This window comes from Acomys russatus, chromosome 25 (genome assembly GCF_903995435.1).
Source record: "Acomys russatus chromosome 25, mAcoRus1.1, whole genome shotgun sequence".
Classification (NCBI taxonomy): Eukaryota; Metazoa; Chordata; class Mammalia; order Rodentia; family Muridae; genus Acomys; species Acomys russatus.
Window position 1 is genome coordinate 15868561 of NC_067161.1, and position 19925 is coordinate 15888485.

Consider the following 19925-nt stretch of genomic DNA (forward strand, 5'->3'; position numbering starts at 1 on the left):
AACCTGAGGCATCACACACACTAGATCGGTACTCTACCACTGACTTGTATCTCCAGGCCTGAAGGCACTAACGTGTGTGTGTGCGCGCGTGTGTGTTTCTCTGGGTAGCCTTGGCTGTCCTGGACTCACAGAGATCTGCCTGCCTCTGCCTCCCTGAGTGCTGGGATCACAAACGTGCACCACCATGCTTGGCTGAGTAATTTACTGTTAATAACCCAAGTTCTGAGAAACAGGTGGAAATGAACTAACCATTAGTAACATTTCCACTTACCACTAGGAGCAGCCAGGAGTTCCCTTGAGATAGATGTGGTGGAAAAAATCTACCTCTATGAGTTGTCAGCTAGAAGCCATTTTTGGGCCTTACTTCCTGATGTGCACAGCGGGAGGGAGGTAGTGTGGGTAAAGGTAGGGGCTCCATGTTGCCGACTGTCTTCTCTCAAGTGTCAAGCATTCAAGCCCACTGAGGCATGAGAAGACAGGCTGACCTTGCTTTTCAAATTGCAGGTCTCCAAGGGCCAGTCTGAAGGGACCCTCCACCTGCTGTTAAGCCCTCAGGTGCTTGCTGGCTGTGTGGCAAAGAGAAGGGAGAACACACCGTTCTTTTCTTGTGAACATTTTTAATGCAAACAATAATAGTGTTGTAAGACTCCGGGCGTCTGTAAAGAAACAGGGCTAGAATGGGATAAGCATTTACAGCTCTTGTGGAATGAATGCAGTTATAACCACTCTGCCCCAAGCTGCAGAAGCCAGGCACTGTGGCCCACACCTGTCAACCTCCACTGAGGAGGCTGTGGCAGGGGTATCACAGTGACTTCCAGGCCAGCCTGGGCCACAGAGGAAGCCTCAACCCCCAAAAACTAAACAAAATAAAAACTAAACAAAAACCAAAGAAAAATTCTTATCAAGCTCCTTCGAAAGCTGACGTTTCAAGTACAGGATTTGTCTTCTCTAGGGGAGTTGTCTTTCTGAATGGAGTGGGAGGAGCAAGGTTCAGGCCTATCTGCCCGTTAACGACCACAGTCTCATCCAGACCACTGCTTATGAACTTAGGTGACTCGCTTTCATATGACAAGCCTGTTGCAAAACTCAACTATCAAAAAAGCTTTGAAGAAACACTAGTCTGAGAAACAAGATTACCAGAGCCTGTGGACTTCTTGCCTGCAACAGTGAGGCCAGCCTTTCATGTCTTATCAGAAATAAGGGGCACAGTGTTTATTGTAAGCCTGAGCCATGATGACAGACAGTGAGATAGACAGCCCATTTGACAGTGGCAACTTCAAATTAATAGTTACTTATGATGGGACACAAACTGTACAGGCCTTCACTTCCTGTGTTTGGATGAAGCCACAGTCCAACAGTGGCTAAGAGTGTGGAGGGTGGAAGGCAGCAGCTGGACTGTTCTCGGTGGTCCAACAAGGCAGAGATGCTTCAAGCACTCCTCTTCAAGACTCAAGGGATGAGGAGCTGGTGCACCCACAACTTCTAACCGGGGCATCTTTCTGCAGGCAGCAATTGCACAGCTTAATTCTTCTAGACTGAGCCACTTCAGATTTATGCCAGCGGAAAGCAAACATTGTTTGTAAGTCATTTAATTGTGTTACTGTCTCTCAACTTTATCAGATGTTGCTGGGGCAGAGAGGCCTGTGTGCAGGTCTAGGGGAGGCTTTATGGCGCTCTCTGGCTCTGTCTAAATGCCACAGCCCAGAGTCTCTAATAGAGTATTTTCCAGATGTAAAAACTACAAATTCACCAGGTTCAAATGGCATTTGTCTCAAGACAGGACCTACACCCAGGGCTGCATCTTCACCAGAGCGACACCTTGCCTGCAGGTGCTAACTGGTTCCTTATGTTCTTTGGTTAAATAGAGTTTCTAGACCTTTCAGCATTGTGGGAACCCAGACAGACAGAAAACATGGTCTACTCTGAATACTGAGTTTACATTGTATGTGCCCTATTATATATTTTTATAATTGGGTCAGACTCATAAAAAAATGTAGAGCTTTTGTTGCTTGTTCTGAAAAATACATTCTTCTGGGCTGGCCAGCATAGCAGTCTGGGCCCAGACTTTCCAGTCTCTTGACAAAGGCTGCACAGCCTGCGCTCAGGAGCTGGGTCAGCTCATCATGTCCAGGCTGTAGAGGCCAGTGTGGCCATCGTTACGCAGAGCCTCTGCCACATCTCTTCTGAAGACAGAGAGGTTCTGTGTGAACCTGTGGAAAGAGAAGTGAACGTGTAGGCCATATGAGCCTCTGGAGGCAGGGTACCGTGGAGTGCAACGCCCAGGAGAGGACCCGCCTGCAGGAAGGCGCCTCAGTGCTGGGAGGTCATTTGCCACCACTCTTCTGCTGCCACACCATCCTTCCCTGAAAACAGGAGCCACCACCCAGCCCACCCTCAGCAGGCTAGGGATGGAGAGCATCCAAAACATTGAAAACATTTGCATCTATGTCTCAAATAGCAGACTGAGTTGATATATAAATACTTTAGTCATTAGAGGTCTTCCCAAAGGTAGATATTAGTATTCTCAACTAGAACGGAATTTAGTGAATAAACAGTTGGGGTGGGGCAACAGTGGGAAAGCAGAGTAGAGGGACCATGAGTTTGAGGTTGGCTGGCACTAAGTGGTGAAACCCTATCTTAGAAAAGAGGTGCAAATGTGGTGTGTGTGTGTGTGTGTGCGCGCGTGCACACACGTATGAAGTGCTTAGTCTGATTCCCAGCAGTACTTAAGCTGGGTATGATGGCGTATGCCTGTAATCCCAGCACTGAGGAACTGGAGGTTAAGAAATTTAAATTTAGCCAGGCGGTGATGGCGCACTCTTTTAATCCCAGCACTCGGGAGGCAGAGGCAGGTGGATTGCTGTGAGTTCGAGGCCAGCCTGGTCTACAAAGTGAGTCTAGGATAGTCAAGACTACACAGAGAGACTCTGTCTCGAAAAAACAAACAAACAAACAAACAAACAAACACTTTAAAGTTATACTTGGAGGTTGGTGGGAAGGCTCAGCAGGTTATAGTGTTTGATGAATAGTCAGTGGGGCAGTTTCCCCTTGAACACATTTCCTTCTTTATCACTCACTGACCACTGCCTGTCTTATTTATCCATAAGAGCAGGAGAACTTGGAACAATTTGTTTACCACAGGTTCCCAATGCTACAGTGAATGAATGAATGAATGAATGAATGAATGAATGCATCTGGGCCTACTGATGAGTTTGGTTAGATCTCACTGGCCAAGGCCACCAGGCACTCTTAGGACAGGCAGAGGAAGAAGCCAACGCTTAATTGGCCCAAGAACGGAGTTTTATGCTGTCACGCAGCTTACAGAGGCAGGAGGAACACCTGATGGGATCCATCTGCCCCTAAGGCCTGTGCTTGCTCATCTCCATTGACAATGTGAGCGTCCCCTCATTTGCTCTTTCCAATTAGTTATTTTTCACCTCTTTCCTGCTGGATTATAAACTGCTTAAGGGCAAAGGCTGGGCTTTATTAAGCTCCGCACCCTGAGCAAACACCCAGTAAAATGTGGTGCTACAACTGACCTGGCCTAAGATCACAAGCTGTAGTGGAAAATCTGTGCTAACCACAGCCTAATTACTTTCAACAAGCCTAGCATGCCGCCCCCCAACCCAGACACCCCACTGGCCAATGCTCACCTGTCTCTGTTCTTGACAGACAGGCTCTGTTCCACGCCCTCCATCAAGTTCCTGAAGCACTGGGCAAGGGCTTCCTGCTTCGAGAGGGGCTGGCTGTTTATCAGACTTGCCCTCAGTTCACCAAAATACTGTTAGGAGACAGAGCAGCTTCAGACTCAGGCTCCAACTCCAAACCGGGAGGAAGGAGGCAGTGGGGAGTCAGGCCAGCTAGGGTCTGCCCGGGCTCACTGATGCTTGGCGTCTACATCCAGGGCCACACTGAACTTTCTGTCCTTAGAGAAACGTAAGCCACACGCAGGTGTACCACCTACCTAGGTGGATGTGTCAAACCAGCCCCCCGCCACTTGCTCATAAGAATGCCTTGTGTGACTGCAGTACTGTCACTGCTTAGCCTGATGGGGTCTGTGCCTCCACTGTCGGGGGCTGAACCCATGGTCTTCTGGGCCTCAACTCTACTTGTCACAGGAAGGCAGAAGGAGAACTTAAAATGCCCAGGGAGCACTTTGGTGACGGAAGGCAAGGCCAAGGGTCTCCCCTCCGGCCTCATCCTCTTTCCTGGCTTCAGTGAATCACTTCTCAAGGAGGTCTGGGCTGGGTTCCAAGTCTGTCCTCCTGGGCTGCACGGTCTGCTCTGCTGAGGCAGGGCACTAGGGGGGCCTGCTTAGTTCTGGGAGCACTTGCTGGCACTAAGAGCGGTCACACCTGGTCACAAATGGCTGCTCAGCCCCCTCTTTTCCTGCTGGCTCTGTGGTCTTTTATACAAACAGAAGGCCTGATGTTAAACAGAGTTCCTAATCACTGGGAACAGCGGAATTTCAGCAAAAGACAACATTTTGCCAGTCATATGTTTATCTCTTCAAGCCCAAGCTGTATGATATTTAATTTCTATCATACATTAAAACAGCTCACATCAAAAAACACACATAATTAATATGTAGTCAGACTAATACTTAAATACTATATATCAGAGGCATTGTACTTAAACCACAATGTCTTCCTGAACAAGATTGGGAATGCACAAAACTACTTATTTTTCCCTTTTATAATGATGCAGTGACTCACACCAAATAGAAAATTATTAGTTTTTCATCCTAAACCATGAAATATTGCCTCCATCAGTAAAGTATAATATTGTGATGTCATAAGCTTTTTCTAAACACCGAATTTGCCCTTATTCCCTCTCAATCATTTTAAAAGAACTGCTCTCTTTTATAGAGCTTGGATTTAAATCACAATAACACCGAGGGAAGATGAATGACAGTGCTATTGAATGTGGCTAAAATTGGATACTTCAGCACAGGTGAGTGATGAGACAGCTCTTCTCTTTTTGATATATTTTCTTCTTCTATTAGTTTCCTTCCAAGGCTGGGGTTTTAGTTTGAATTTTAATGTATGCGGCTGCCTGTAATCTCACTGTCTTTTCCCAGTACTATCTTATTGTATAGACAATTCATTCTCCCCAGCAGCCATGCGCTGACTGCTGAGGGGCCAGGGTGCTTGGGAGGCAGCTGAGGGCGGCCAGAGTGCTGAGGAGGCTGGGATGCTTGCTCCCTAGATGAAGGGTACTGGCTCTATGCACAGTCTCTCAAGGGCTGCTGCTGGCACCACCTGTGGCCGTGTGCAGGGAGGGCACAGTGGGGCAGGCATCCCAAGATATAAAGGGAATCTGGAGGAGAAGGCAAAAGGGCTGTTGCTGTAATGGCAAGGGAAGTGAGGGTGACTGAAATATTTCACACACAGTGCAATGTGTGGGCCTCTGTGGCCTCTGCTAGCTGAAGAGCTGAAGCCTTTGGGGGAAGGCCTTCTAGGCTGTCAAGGCCCCAGCTTACTAGTCCATGGACTTCAGGCCCTATTTCTCCCTTTCTCCCTCCCTCCCTCCTTCCCTATGGCCCTCCCTGAAAGCACACTCACCTTCTCATTGAGCAGGATGAGCCCCAGGAGAGGCCTGGATACTGACCACTGGTTCCGACAGTCTTCAAAGATAACAGTGTTCATGAGGACAGACATCATCTGGAAGATGGAATCGCATGAAGCCTGGGACCCTTGGCCAAGAGCTTGCCCAAATCCCAGACTTTCTATGTACTCCTTCCATCCCCCGGGAGTCTATTCTTTCTTTCTTTCTTTTTTTTTTTTCTGAGACAGGATTTCTCTGTGTAACCTTGGCTGTCCTAGACTTGCTTTGTAGACCAGGCTGGCCTTGAACTCACAAGTGATCTACCTGCCTCTGCCTCCTGAGTGCTGGGACTAAAGGGGTGCACCACCACAGCTGCCCAGCCTCACTCGGGAGTCTAGAAGGCTATGTAAACTCAGGGCAGCCCCCAACCCCCAGAAGTCTCTCCCATTAAGAGCCTGGCAAGAATGTTCTTGGTGAGCAGAAGTGGGAGGCCACAGAGGCGCGAGGTTCAGTCTCTGCTTCTCACGCTGTATATGCTTTGCTCTGTGCTAGGTACCAGGTAAAGGCCCTTACATTCCTGTCTGCTCCTCACCTCACCAAGCGGCTTGTGATGTTAATGGACATCTCTCTCTGTAGCTCATCACCGAGTGGAATGACACACTATCCACGTGACCCTGGAATGGCTTGTTTCCTGTGAGCTCAGACTGCTGTTCTTCAAAGCATTCACTATTAACCGCTCACTCACTGCTACAGTACATACTTAGCTTGTGAGTTTGTAAGGTACACAGAAGGGACAAAAGGACACGCTTGCAGCACAGCCTCTTACCTAGGGCCTCCAAGCTTGCTAGGGAAGTCACCAAGAGAAAACGCTGGGAAAGGGGCTGGGGAAAGAGTAGTGGCTCGAGGAGGGAATGTGGCTCTAGGGTCCTCCAAGGCGGTCAGGGAGATGGCACGGGGCAGGTAACATCTGAAGAGTTCATCAAGGCAGACCAAGTGGCAAAGAGGGCAGGAACAAACCCGGTGGGTTCTACAGTAGTGTGGCAGGACGGAGAAGTGAGGCCTCATGGCCAGAATGGAAGACCATGCTGAGAGGTCTAGACTTCATCCTGAAGGCAAGGTTGCTAGAGATGGGTTTGTGGCCAAGGTGAAACTGTGGGATGTGCCCTGGCCCTGAGGCAACAGGCGGTAGGCCAGATGAAAGGGCGACTGTGTGGCAAGGCCCCACAAACACCACTCCAACTCGGCTTTGATGACTTGGTTTGCTTTGAATGCTTGGCAACCTCTCTGTTTTGCATAAATATGAATGTACACTGCGTGTGCATTTACCTGAGTAGCATGAGAGGGTGAAGCTGGGTGTCTTCCTCAAATGCTCTCCATTTCATTTATTGAGGCAGTAAGTTAATTATTGCTGAACCCACAGCTTGAGGATAATGTTAACCCAGCTAGTCAGCTTGCCTGCCTCCTAAGCACTGGAATTATAGGCAGGCCACTACACTCATCCAGCACTTATGCTTTTATGTAGATGCTAGGGACCTGAACTCTGGTCCTAACGCTTGCACAAGTGCCTACTTACCTACTGAGCCATCTCCCTGCCCCTGGCAACAAGTTTTGGTGATCTAATTTATCCTGCAATCTTTGGCAGGTAACTGAATGGCTCTTGCAGTACCTGCTTTCATTAGCTCGAAGGAAATAGTCCAGCCCAAGGAAGCTGTGAGAATGAAATGAGATGACGTGACAGAGTGTGCATCCTACAGAGACTGAAGGCATATCAGCATCACCACAATGTGCATCTCTGCAGCTCTCAACACCTGCCATTTCCCTCACCATCACAGTGATTATGCTGGTTACAGACAAAATCTGCCAGTCTATGTACAAACACAGACACTGCGTGTCCAGTCTCTCTGGAAAGGCTACAACTCCATGCCTGGCATGCTCAACTTCCTTTGTAGATCACATGTTCCCATGAACAGTCTAGCGGGCCACTCAAAGTCATAGAGCACAAATTAAATTGACAAACAAAACTAACAGATCCATGGAGACAGTCTAAAATATTATGGGCTTCACAATCTGAAGCAGAATGGATATTTTAATGGAGAAGATTAAAGTTAGAGGCACCAAATTCTTCCCGTAACTGACAAAGCATCCTGGAGTGATGTGCCAATTACTTTATACGGTCCTCTCGTGTATTCATTTGTCTGAATGCATGTATTTATGTCTGTAATAAGTAAAGGGATGTTTGAATAAAATACTTTTCTAAAAATAAAGTTGGCAAAAATGGATTTTTTTTCTTTTTTACTTTTCTGGAAATATGTAAAGTACCAAGTAATCGTAAATGGCATTGATGTGGCAGCCAATTTCCAGAATGATTTTTTCTAATAACCTTAGAGTCATGATAAAGCAGCCCTGCCCCAAGAATACTGGGTGTCATGCTAAAGCACAGCCCCTTTCTTTGCAGGTAGTGTGGCATTTAGATGGGTGGTCTCTGAGGTCAGGGACACCATGAGTCCATACTGGAAGGAGCAGTCTCGACCATGCACCCATTAGCCCACACTCTGTCACCACGTGCATGAGTGCTTGGTGCAGTGGTGGTTGGGGAGCTGGGTGGCTAGTTCTTGAATGTCTACTCTCTCTTTACACTGTGGCACAGATGGGTGGAAGACTACTTTAAATTGGTTTTCATTGTACTGCCCAGGGCCTATACCCCAAACCACACACATGTTATCCACTGACACTAATAAGTGGCTCTTTTGCCAAAGCAGGGATGGGGTTCTCTAGGAAGGGAGCTGTCTGCTTAGGAAAACCATACTCCACACTACTTTACTTATCCCTTATTTTTCCCTCTTCTTACAGACTTTGGCTGGAGTTTTGTTCCGTGAGATGGTAGCTACAGGCATTAGACTCACAACTGGCCCTGCTCTTTAGCCCAGGTGTTTGCCTTTATATCCTCAGATATGAAGTCGGGACTGTGACAGTGATAAGATAGGGATGCTGTGACAGATACTGTCCTCTGCGTTGTGCTTGCCACACAGCGTGGTGCATTTAACATAACTGCACTGCACTGCAACTGTAGCCTCCCTCTGGCCTAAGCCGGTGGAATTTCATGGCTCAACAAAAAATACAGACCACGCCTCAGACAGGTAAACAACATTACTATGGTCTCCTCCAAGTTACCTGACTCCAGGTAGAGTTGTAGACCAAAACTAACCTTAGGCAGGAGGCAGCCCAGAAAGCTTTGCTGGGGGTATTGGCATGGGTTTGAATGACAGTGCCGTTTGCAATCATGCAAACACATCTAAGCACAAAACTACAAATGTATGACCCAGAAGGAGAAAAGTGATGGTGTGTGCTCTCTGCCATGCTCCCCTGACAAGGGTGTGAGATACAAGTGCAGAGCAGAGCAGAGCAGAGCAGATCCCCCACAATTCCCTGGGCCACACAGCAGCGTCTGAAGAGATGTTCTCACGCTGGGTGTTCCTGCTCTATTGTTTGCTGAAGTAAAATAAGCAAAGTTCTAGCTTACGTTGGGCACTTTCCTGCTAGGACAGACAGCACACACATTAATATGAAGAGCATCACACAGAAAACCAAACTGTGCCCTTAATCTAGTCTACACATGAAATGGTTAAACATCTAAACTAATGGACCCTTCACTTCCAAGGATCTTGTTTTTGAAAACAGACTGCTGGTGAGTTTTCTCACTACCTAACAAAGAAGCCATCATTTCTGGAGTCTGCTGGGTGCTCAGCACACTGCCAGGCACTTGCCCTTGTCGGCTCTGTTCCACATCCCACCCCCCACGCCCCCGTGTGTGTGATTGTCTATCACATATTTTTATACACTAAGGGCCTTAGGTCAAGGAGCATTCACTTGATCAAGGTGCTGTTGGGCATGAAGGCTAATTCAGGTCACAAGCAAAGGTCTGTGAGAGTTTGCTGGGCCAGCCTGTGGCTGCCCCTCCCCGCCATCCTGTTCTAAGTGAGACTCAGAGCACCTGGCAGTGGCTGGCTCCTGCTGCAGGCCTCTAGAGGAAGGCTCACTCTCCCACCTTCAGTGGCCTGGACATGTCACCTTGTCTGCTCTAGCACCTTTTGGTAGCTATGCCGCTGTTGAAGTTGGTGATTAGAATCCAGAGTCACGGCTTCTGAAAAGTTCTCAGCAAACTTTCCTGCTTCCCACCCAATGCTTACAAATGTAGTCAATTTGCAGACTCCGAAAACGAACAGCAGAAAACCTAAGAATGTCTCAGGAAATTGATCACTGAACTTTTCATGGGAAATAATGATTTTCCTCCCACCGAGTGTGCCATAATTTAAATTAACATCATAGAAACCAGTAGATTAGGCTAATTTTCTCTGGGTTATAATAATTCCTATAGAGTAAATGTTTCCATGGTTAGCACGTGAGCGTGCTGAATACTGTAACTAGAACACATTCTGTAAAGTCATAAGAAATAAAAGAAACAAGCAAAAAACAAAACTAACCTTCCCTCTTGTCCCCCCTCCCCCATTTGTACCCCACAGACAAACCAGGCCGTAGGGCCTGAGTGCTCATCCTGCAGGTCTGCTCAGGGAACTGCTCTCTCTCCTCCCTGTCTTCAGCCCTTGCTGGGGCTTGTGACCCTTCATAATGCTGCACTTGTGCTCTCTGCTTGTGAGGCAAATGAAAAGTGGGCCTTGTCCTCTGGTTAACACAGAGGAGGCCTAGCAAAGCCAGGCCAAAGAGTGAGAGATTCGAGACAGAGCAGCCCTGTGCCCTAGGCCTTGAGGGCTGAGGGGAGACCCTGAAGGACAAGCAAGGGGAACACAGTGCGGGACAGGCTGCCTTGTGTATTAGTCCACACCGCAGCCAAGCTACACCCCCTGACTGTGCGGTAAAACACGGGTGATGCCCTGAGGAACGACTAGTAACGAGTGCATCCGACTCTTCAGAGCTAGCCTGCGCCTGGGGAATGCACCAGCAAACGCTTTCAGAAGGCAGGAAGAGAGGAGAGGAAGGCTGACTTTACCAGTAAGGAAAATAACAGACAAAACAAAGCCAAGGCAAGCACCCCACCCCACACAGCCGCCTGAATAATGCAACCGCATTTGAGAAAGCAGAGAAATCTCTCCACCTCCAAAGCGGTTTCTCCAGAGCACCTGTCCTAGTGAGAGGTTCAGGCCCAGCGAGAGAGAACACAGCTGAAGGAGGAATTGCTTCCAGGTTTTCAGTGCATGAAAGGGAGTCTCTGTCATTGCTGAGTGCTGCTCCTGAGGCCACATGCACAGCAGATATTGAAATGTGATCCTGCTCAGATTAGATACTAGCTGTCTTTAGGGAAAGAGAATCAATTGTCCCCTTCATCTGCCATCTTCCTATGGATGTTATGAAAAATGAACACAGTGGATAAATAAGCACATATTTCGTTAAATTTTTCTGTCTCTCCAGATTAACCAAGGTCCTCCATCTAAATTACATTAAATTTAAAGCAATCTTTATATTCTGATAGTGTTTCTGCAGCCTCATAATTGAAGTATTTAGCATTTAAAATGAAAAAAAAAAAAAAGAATGAAACTCAAGATAAGGTGAGCCTCCTCTTCTGAATAAGCCTGCAACCAATTATGAGTGACTCCTGAGGTCACTGGGAGTCCTGAGCTTGGCCTTTATACAGAGTTAGCCTTGCTCTAAAACTGGGGTGCAGGGATGCTTAAAGGCACCCCAGGCCCAGTAAGCTTGGCCAGCGCTGGTCACAAATGAGCATCTCCTGCTTCATTCAGAAACAGACAGCATCCTCCTCGGTCCCCTCACAGCAAGTCAAGGACGCTTTGCTCTAAGTTGCTCTAAGTGATGAACTGTCTAGAATATTTAAAAACTCTTGCATTGAATGTACTATCTGGAGGGAAACAGAGCCTGGCTTTGCTGTTCTTTCCATTTCCTCCGTTACCAACTTTACCTCTACTTCTCAAACATTCATTTTAATCATGGCTTATTGGGGAAAGAATTACCTGCCAGTCTCCTAGCTTAGGAGAAGGTCAAGTAAGAATGAAACTTCAGGATTAATTAATTGAGAGTACTGCATGCGATGTGTCTATTCTGAATCTTATAGCACACATCACCAGGAAAACAGTTTTATTTTCCAGGGTTGAAATAAATTATAATAAATTATTCATTTCAATGGCAGAGATGTACTGGAGAGCAACAGCAAGAAAATTGACTACACTATACTGTGAGTCTCAATCCTGAATCTTCATTATCCATCTGAAACTTTTTACATGTAGTAAATCATATTTCAAGTGGCTGCAGATCTCATAAAGCAGCTTGCTACATTAAAATAAACCAGAAAACCTGGGGTACTGGAGGCTGCAGGGCTTGCCACTCAGCACTATTTGGGCTGTGCGCTCTCTCTCTCTCTCTCTCTCTCTCTCTCTCTCTCTCTCTCTCTCTCTCTCTTCCCCTCTCTCTCTCCTCTCTCTCTCTCTCACACACACACACACACACACACCTTGCCAACATCAAACAGAATATGTCAAGTTCATGCTAAAATTAAGCGTTACCTGTCAAAAACACCATCTAAATTTCCTGCGGGTAGGAAGGTTGAAACGATGTGTGCTCTGTGCTTTCAAGCCTGTCATCCCCCCCTGCCCCCAGTTTGCCTTCAAGTGACACTTACTTCCAGCACACAGTAGTACCCGAATGACTAACTGGAGCCACATTTGAGAGCTTCTAATGGCCTCTGAGCAGAGGTATCCATGCAGCTTGAGAGACTAGTGAAGGCACATATGCCATGACTGCCTACAAAGGCCAGCCTATCTGCTCAGGACAGGTGGCAGCTGGGCACTCACAGCTGCACACAGCAGCACCCAGGACATGGATACACCAGGGAGAGGAAATGACATAAGGACACCTCCAGGACACAGCAGAGCTTGGTATGTTTGAAGAATGAGTAGACCTTGTACAGAAGGTTCTTGGGTGGCACAGGGCAGAGCTGAGGGGAAGAGCAGACCCTGGCCCAGTTCCAGGCTATGGGAGATCTTTTATGCTAACTATTGATACGTATTTGGGCCAGTGCGTGCGGCTGTCAGATGGGGTCTGCTGTTGAGAGCAGGAGCCCACAAGGCAGTGGAGGCAGCAAGGAGGAACAAGACTGTAGCAGCAGCCAGAATGGCAGGGTCCCCAGCCAAGTTCCTCTCTGTCAAAGCATTCCTTCTGAGAAAGAACACTGGGACCTGGACCCACAGATTCAGAACCCTAAGAACAGGTGCCCGGATTCAAGACTCTCAATACGAGGATGACTGAAATGCTGCTTTTTATATGGGCTCATGCGCGCGTGCGCGTGTGTGTGGTGTGTATGTGATGTGTGTGTGTGTGTATGTATGTGGTGTGTGTATGTGATGTGTGTGTGTGTATGTGTGTGGTGTGTATATGTGATGTGTGCATGTATGTGGTGTGTGTGGTTTGTGTGTGTGTGTGTGTGTGTGTGTGTGTCATTGAGTTCACTCACACATATCACTAACTGGGAACAAGCAGCAATGAAGCCGAGCCTAGCCAATGGACACAAGCACACAGGGCCACAACGACATAAGCACTGACTCAGGCTACTCAAAATCAAAGGGAGTGAGAAAAACGCTACTTTGCTGGTCACTCACCACAACCGTGCCCAGTGAGCATCATGTTTCACAAGAGAACACCATGTGCACAATGGCAGGGGTGGCCTCCCTAGTAGTTATCAAAGCAGAGGGCAACGAGTGCAGTTCTATAACAGATGTATCATCCCTATGGGAGGAGGCTCAAAATCTCCTTGCATCGCATCTGATGGTCCATTCTCCCTACTTCCTGAAGAGATTGGGTTAGATGGCCCCAAAGATTTTCAGTCACCAGCGAAGGGTATGGTACTTATTTAAAAAATGTTTTCATATGGGGAAATGCGTACAGTTCATGGGGCCCCTCAAACACATTTTTCCCCATTAAGAGTTAGCCTAGTATTTACATTGAAACTACATTGGGGACATTCTGCCTTCACAGAATTGAGGTCCCCCAGTTATTTATATTTTGAAATTAAAACACAATTATATAATTTCCCCTTTCCCTTTCCTTCCTTCAACTCCTCCCATACAGTCTCCCCTTTGCTCAGTCTCAATCCCATGGATGCCTTTTCTTGGTTGTTATTCACAGACACACACACATCCCTACCTAAATATATAAACCAACCTGCTTAGTCCATACAATCTTACTTGTGCCTGTGTGATTGTAGGTATGAACACCTGGTACTGGGTAACCAACTGGGCGCTCTTCCATGCAGAAGACTAGTTCTTCTGCTCTCGCACTCCTTAGTGGCATGTAGTTCTTTGTCCGGGGCTGGGTTCCTATGACTTCAGCTTTCCATGTAGCATGTATACTGGTGTCACCCTGCATCTCCTAGAAATGGTAAGGAAGCTACCTCCATGTACAACATGGTTGCCTAAATAAGACATTAAAAAATGGTATCGAAGGTACTAGCCAAGAGACGGGGGTGTGGGGTGTGTGTGTGGGGTATGGGGGTTGCCCAAAGACACTGAGAGAGGGATGCTCTTTTCTCCTAATAAATGCATGGGCCTGAGGCAAGAGAGGCACCAAGAGTGCTGGACCTGCTTCCTTGATTTACTCCATTTGCGGATGCATACCTTGACCAGGCTAGGAGACAGGGAAGGCTTTCAGAAGGGGACATTGGTCTGCTGTACAGAACAAGCAGTCTGATAGGCTGTCGGGAGAGTAGGGAAAGTGAGAGCGAAGGTGTGCAGCACTGTGGGACTATGCAGGAGTGTAAGGGATGCTGTTCTTGTGGGCAGGGCTTATATCTGCTGAAGGAACTACTTTCAAGAGAAAGTAGATTCTATCCTGCAGGAAATGAGTGTCATCACAAGAGAAGGATAATCTCACTGGCTGCTGTGATGTGGTATGAATCACTGGCACAGCCATTTCTCTACAGGGTCTCAGCCTCTGGGACATCTGGGCTATCTCATTTCTCTCAAGCAACAGCAGCATCTTCTTCCTATTCTGTGGTGCGGAGGCCACAGCCAGAGAAGGTCACTTGCTTGGCCTCTGTGCCCTAGTTAGGACACTGCTCATCATCTTCTGCCTGGCTGGCTCTGTTGCCAGTGGGCTGAGGAAGGGCAGTGACATTATTTCTCTTGGCCCACAGCACATAACCTAATAGTGTCCCCTGTCAGGAATGGTTCTTCTTGTCAGGAAGCTTTTTATTGATGTTCAACCTTCATCTTCCCTTTCTTAATATTATCCCATTATGCCAATACTCCATTGTGCCATGCTAAGTAATTCCCTTTCCTCCTGGCATTTACATCTTCCAAGTATTTATAGACTTATCAAATGCCCCATTTAGTTGTCACTTAGGCAAGCTATACATATTTAGCTTCTTTAATCTGGGCCCATAAGCCAGCCCTTCCATTCTCCTAAATCACTTGAGTTACTTCCCTCCAGATTTCTGTCAATTTGTCTCCTGCCTCTCTCTAATGCAGGGGAGCTGAGGAGAGCAATGTGGGGTGGAGAGGGAAGGCTTTCTTCCTCTGTGGGATAAGAGCACATTATGCACCTGGAATGGAACTTCTACACTTTCCAAAAGAGGCTGGGCCTCTGCAGGAGTGATGGCTCCTCATCTCTACACGACTATCACCTGCACACACTGCCACTGCTTAATTACTAGCTCTTTAGCATACTTGATGGACACATGCAGCAGCACACACTGAGTGCCTGCTCTATACCAGGCATTGTTCTATAGTTTTCTTCTTTTCCCCTTCCTTTTTATTTCTCACACTTACTCATTGTTCAAAGAATTACTAGCATCTTATTATGTGTTGAACACTTCTGGCACAGAGCTGAATAAAGAAAAAAAAAAGTGGTCTTGTATCAGTCAGTTTCCTATCACTGTGACCAAACTGCTCTGACACAAACAACTTAAAGGAGAAATGATTTATTTTGTCTCATGGCTCCACAGGCTCAGCTGATGGTGTCTTAGCCTCAGGGCCTGGGCAGAACACCATGTGGTTCAGGAGGTTACTATTTCATGGTGGTCAGGAAAAAGAGAAGAGGAACGGGTCAGGCATAAGACACACCCAAGGAGCATTTGTGACCTATTTCTTGCCGCTAGGTCTTACTTGCTAAGTTTCCTAGAACCCCTAAAATAGTGCCACCACCTGGGGATAAGCAGTGAGCACACGTGGAAGCCATTTCATAGTCAACCATAACAGGCCTTAAAGAGCTCATGTATTTATTAATCTCTTATCGTCCACCCATCAAGCTGTTCCTTCTAATCTTAGAGAAGTCATCCTGAGCACTTATGTCTAATTGCTGCTGAGTGGAACTGCTGTGTTCCATCTGAACTGAGAGGCCACATTAAGTATGGGCATTAACAGAGAGCTCGAGGATGTTCCTTATGGTGATCTGCCTTGGGGCCCACATCACTTCTCTTCAAGCCTGCCACTTTCTATTGCTTTCTTTCATGTACTATTTCACATTCCTGGCTCACAGGACCACCAGGAAGTATATATTGAGGTGTGTTTCTTGTTTTTGGTTCATGTGATGGAGGACACTGAAGGAAGGATGGCATGGGAGAGACTTGAGTCTTGGGGAGTCTAGGCCTGAGTGGCTCAGCCAACTGATCCTAGAAGCCAACTCAACAATCGTCTGAATTCTCCTCTGTAGGGTAGTGTGATCCTTAAAGAGGTAGTAAATGATTCCAAGGACACATGGTATGCAAGTATTTACTAAACAGAGCATCTTCAAAGAAAAATCGCTAAATGTAGATGGAATTTCTGGAGCCCAAGACCACTTGATATAACCCCAAGCATGGCTAGGCATAAAGAATCCATGGCTCTTGCCATGCGTTATGGGCAGCATGAACGACTAGGGCAGGATTAATTCATCCGGGGTGATCAGACTGCAGACAAACAAGCCTTCCTTTACATTCTGTATGAATTTGTTTCCATCAATGGCTGCTGTTGGCCAAACTGGCTCAGAGTTAACAGGCAAAGGAAGAGGAAGGTTAGCTTCACATTGCCACCGCAGTGACACGCTTCAGCAGTTACAGAACAGTCTGCAACTGTCCGAAAACCAGTAATCACTGTAAATCTGCCATTCCTCAAGAAACTTCAAGGCTTCTCATTCTTTTTCACAGTGTCACTCAGAGAAGTAAAGGCAGCAGAAATCTTGCCTGTCTCCCTTGGACAAAGGGTAAGAAAGTAGCCCCCTGGGGCTGGGTGGTGGCACACTCCTTTAATCCCAGCACACGGGGAGGCAGAGGTAGGTGGATCTCTGAATGTGTACAGCTAGATCTACTACACAGAGAAACCGTGGCTTGAAACATCAAAAAGGAAACATACTGAGAATGAATGGAAGGCGAAAGTCCAGGAAACTTCTGTGCAGTAAGAACTGGGTGCGATCTAGGGAAAGCAATGCTAGCCGTTATCTAGGCTTATTTAGCTTATAGCTTTGGAGGCTTTCATGCCTAGACTGGGTTCTACTGGTTTAGCATCTGGTGGGAGCTTCATGGTGAATGGTACCACTTAGTAGCCCACAGAAGAGGGAGGCACATCTCAATCCAGAAAACAAGATTAGGAGGGCCAGGCTTTTGTGACAATCTCTCCCTAAGCTACTTCATGAGTCAGATGGTCTAAGGTCCCCCTTTCAGTATCACCCTAGGCACCAAGTTCCTAATGACACAAAGGCTTGTGGGGACACAAACACATCAGGCGATGGCATCGGGCACCATTATTGCTGGCTGTGCAACTTTGAGCAAGTTATTTCAACTCTTGACTTTCTGCACATTTCCTTCACTAGTTTACTCTTGATGCACCAAAACTTCCTTTCTTCATTAAAGGTGTGTGCCACCATGGCTGGCTGATGTTTGGATGCTTTCATATTTTAAAGAAGCCATGCCTGTTCCTGCTGGTATGAGAATTACAGAAGAGTCCAACTATCACAGTGTCATATTAGCAAGAAGAGCTATGGCATTTATTTTCACTCTTTCTGCTACGAGGTGATGTCTAAAGCTAAGGAGGAGGAATAAGTGAAGCAAACAGTTCTCTTGGGTCTAGTGAGAGTGACTTTGAGAATGTGTGTCACAGAAAGAACTCTAGAAGGGCAAAGCACATCGAGGGCATGCCTGCAGACCTTGATAATCTGCCTGATATCACAGAGTTCAAAATAAAGTGACCTTATAAAAGAAGTCTTAGACTCACACTGGAAGGATCTGTTTTTAAATAGCAGCAATTTTTCGAGGGCAAACAGTATCATCAAACCAAGGTTAGTGATAGCTGTGCATCAAACTTGACGCCAAATTACTTGTTGATTTTCTTGTATTAGGGGAGTCTATGTTCACTGGCTCACTGGGTCCTCACAACTCTCCATCTAAGTCAAGAAGTTTTAATATGTGAGGATATAGATACTAAAAGATCTCAGGTCTACAATGTAGTGCTTCCTGGCTAGGCAAAAAAAAAAAAAAAAAAAAAAGCCAAGGCTTTCCAAAGAAGACAAGGCACCCACTGGGCTCTCTCTCCCCATAGCTGGTCTCCCCCCACAGCTTTTGGCCTTTCATTTGGGAACCTCTTAGACTACCTGATTTCTTCTTCTCTCCTTGTAGAGCGCCACCTCTCTAAGCATATGGCAAGGAATGGGTGCTGTGCTCTTTAAATGCTCAGCTTAAGTGAGTATTTAGACTTAGAGGTTGACCGCCAACTGTAGTGAGAACTTGGGAGTTTTTGTTTCTTTAAAAAAACACAGAAATATTAAAAGAATGTGTTTTCGTTTTAATCCCAGGTGGGGGATGGGGCTGCTTTGTAGCAGCAATGATTTGCCTTGTGCTCTAGTGGTGGTGTGATTTTGCCAGCTGCAGATAGTTTCTGTGTCTGTGTGACACTTGGAATTCTGGGGACTTTTCAGAGGGCATATAAATGCTAGGGCTCCTGAGAGGCAGTGGGGTGGGGGAAGAGATGACTGTTGTTGGTTGGCTGCTGTTGGTCTCAGTTTGTTAACTAGTCCTTGCTCAAAGAAGAAACAACAAGAAATTAGATATCCTTATGGTGAAGATCAAATTTCCCCAAGGAACTTGACACCCCTAATTAGCGGAAAGTCGTCTAATAACGTCGCCCCCTTCCGACTCTTGACTTTATTCAGGGGCCGCTTTCCTTTCCCCTTTATCCTCTTTTCTCTCTCCCTCCCCGCCCCTCTTTTTTTGGAGACAGGGTTTCTCTGTGTAGCCTTGGCTGTCCTAGACTCACTTTGTATATTAGGCTGGCCTTGGACTCACAGTGATCTGCCTGCCTCTGCCTCCAGAGTGCTGGGATTAAAGGTGTGTGCCACCACGCCCGGTTCTTTTACCTAGTGTTAGGGGGTTGAAAAGGAAGAAGAAAAGGGCTAGAAAGGGGTAGAAGAAAGAACCCAAAATGTAGCAAATGCTGGCTACAATCATCTCAGTACTAGTTTCTAACTTATAAAGGAAGAACAGGGGTGCAGCTCAGAAGTAGAGAACTTGCCCAGCATGTATGAGGCCCTGGGTTTGATCCCAGTAATGCTAACAAATACACAAATAAACAAAACAACTCAGCAAAGAGGATGTTAAGTAACCCAGGTTAGGCCAAGTGTCAACACTTTATGGTGTACACTTTTAATCCCAGCACTTGGGAGAAAGAGGCAGGTAGATCTCTGAGCTTGAGGGCAGCCTGGTCTACAGAGAGCTCCAGGACAGCCAGGGCTGCAGAAAGAAACCATGTTTTGGCTCCCATCCCCCTGCCCCGCAAAAAGGAATTCTCAGCTCAGTGAGAGATTTGTGCTGTGCATTTCCAGGGTGAGAACACAAGCTTTGCTGTTTATTAGCTGCATGATACTGAATTCAGGTTTTAACTTCTTGGAGTCTCAATGATAATATTTAGACTATAAGATGGTTAAACAAGTGCTTCAGCGTAAAGAGGCTTAAATAGGAACACGTGCGCAAACACATATTCTAATATGTACATACTACATACAAACCTACACCCAGCATTTGAGTTTGTCTCACACTCAGCACAGAGCCTTGAATTGTTTCTACCACTTTTTCACTGAAATCATTCACTATTACATTTTTCTGATGAGTCTGAGATGGTCTTTCCACAGTGACTTTTAGGTGCCAGCAACCCCCAGAACATCAGGGTTCTATAAGGTGGTAACAGGGTCAGATCTTCAAGCAGAGGTTAGATGGCTTTGTGTAATGAACTGGGAGTAGGGAGATGATTTTAGGTGTAAGCTCTGTATTTCAGAGAAATATTGCTTAGTGTGGACCTGCATAAGCCCTGGTGCACAGTTTTCTTTGTGAAATATATATGAATGCTGGCACTTGTGCTCTTATCACAAAATGCACATGTCCTCTATAGTACTTT

The 19925-nt window shown here is 46.6% G+C and overlaps 1 protein-coding gene and 1 long non-coding RNA gene across 3 annotated transcripts in view; one reads left to right on the top strand and one right to left on the bottom strand.

Moving 5' to 3' along the window:
* The first annotated feature begins 1438 nt into the window (after nucleotides 1–1438).
* On the top strand, nucleotides 1439–5746 carry LOC127207992 (uncharacterized). Its single transcript, XR_007833043.1, has 3 exons — nucleotides 1439–1579; nucleotides 4869–4953; nucleotides 5580–5746. It is a non-coding gene; the product is annotated as an uncharacterized LOC127207992 (long non-coding RNA).
* Ranbp17 (RAN binding protein 17) overlaps nucleotides 1573–19925 on the bottom strand; it is a 304243-nt gene continuing 285890 nt past the window's right edge. For both annotated transcript variants that reach the window (XM_051167333.1, XM_051167332.1), the window contains 3 exons: nucleotides 5565–5663; nucleotides 3654–3781; nucleotides 1573–2210 (listed from right to left, as the gene is read on the bottom strand). In XM_051167333.1, the coding sequence (XP_051023290.1) occupies nucleotides 2114–2210; nucleotides 3654–3781; nucleotides 5565–5663 (324 nt within the window). In that variant the 3' untranslated portion in view covers nucleotides 1573–2113. The remainder of the gene's footprint in view (nucleotides 2211–3653; nucleotides 3782–5564; nucleotides 5664–19925) is intronic.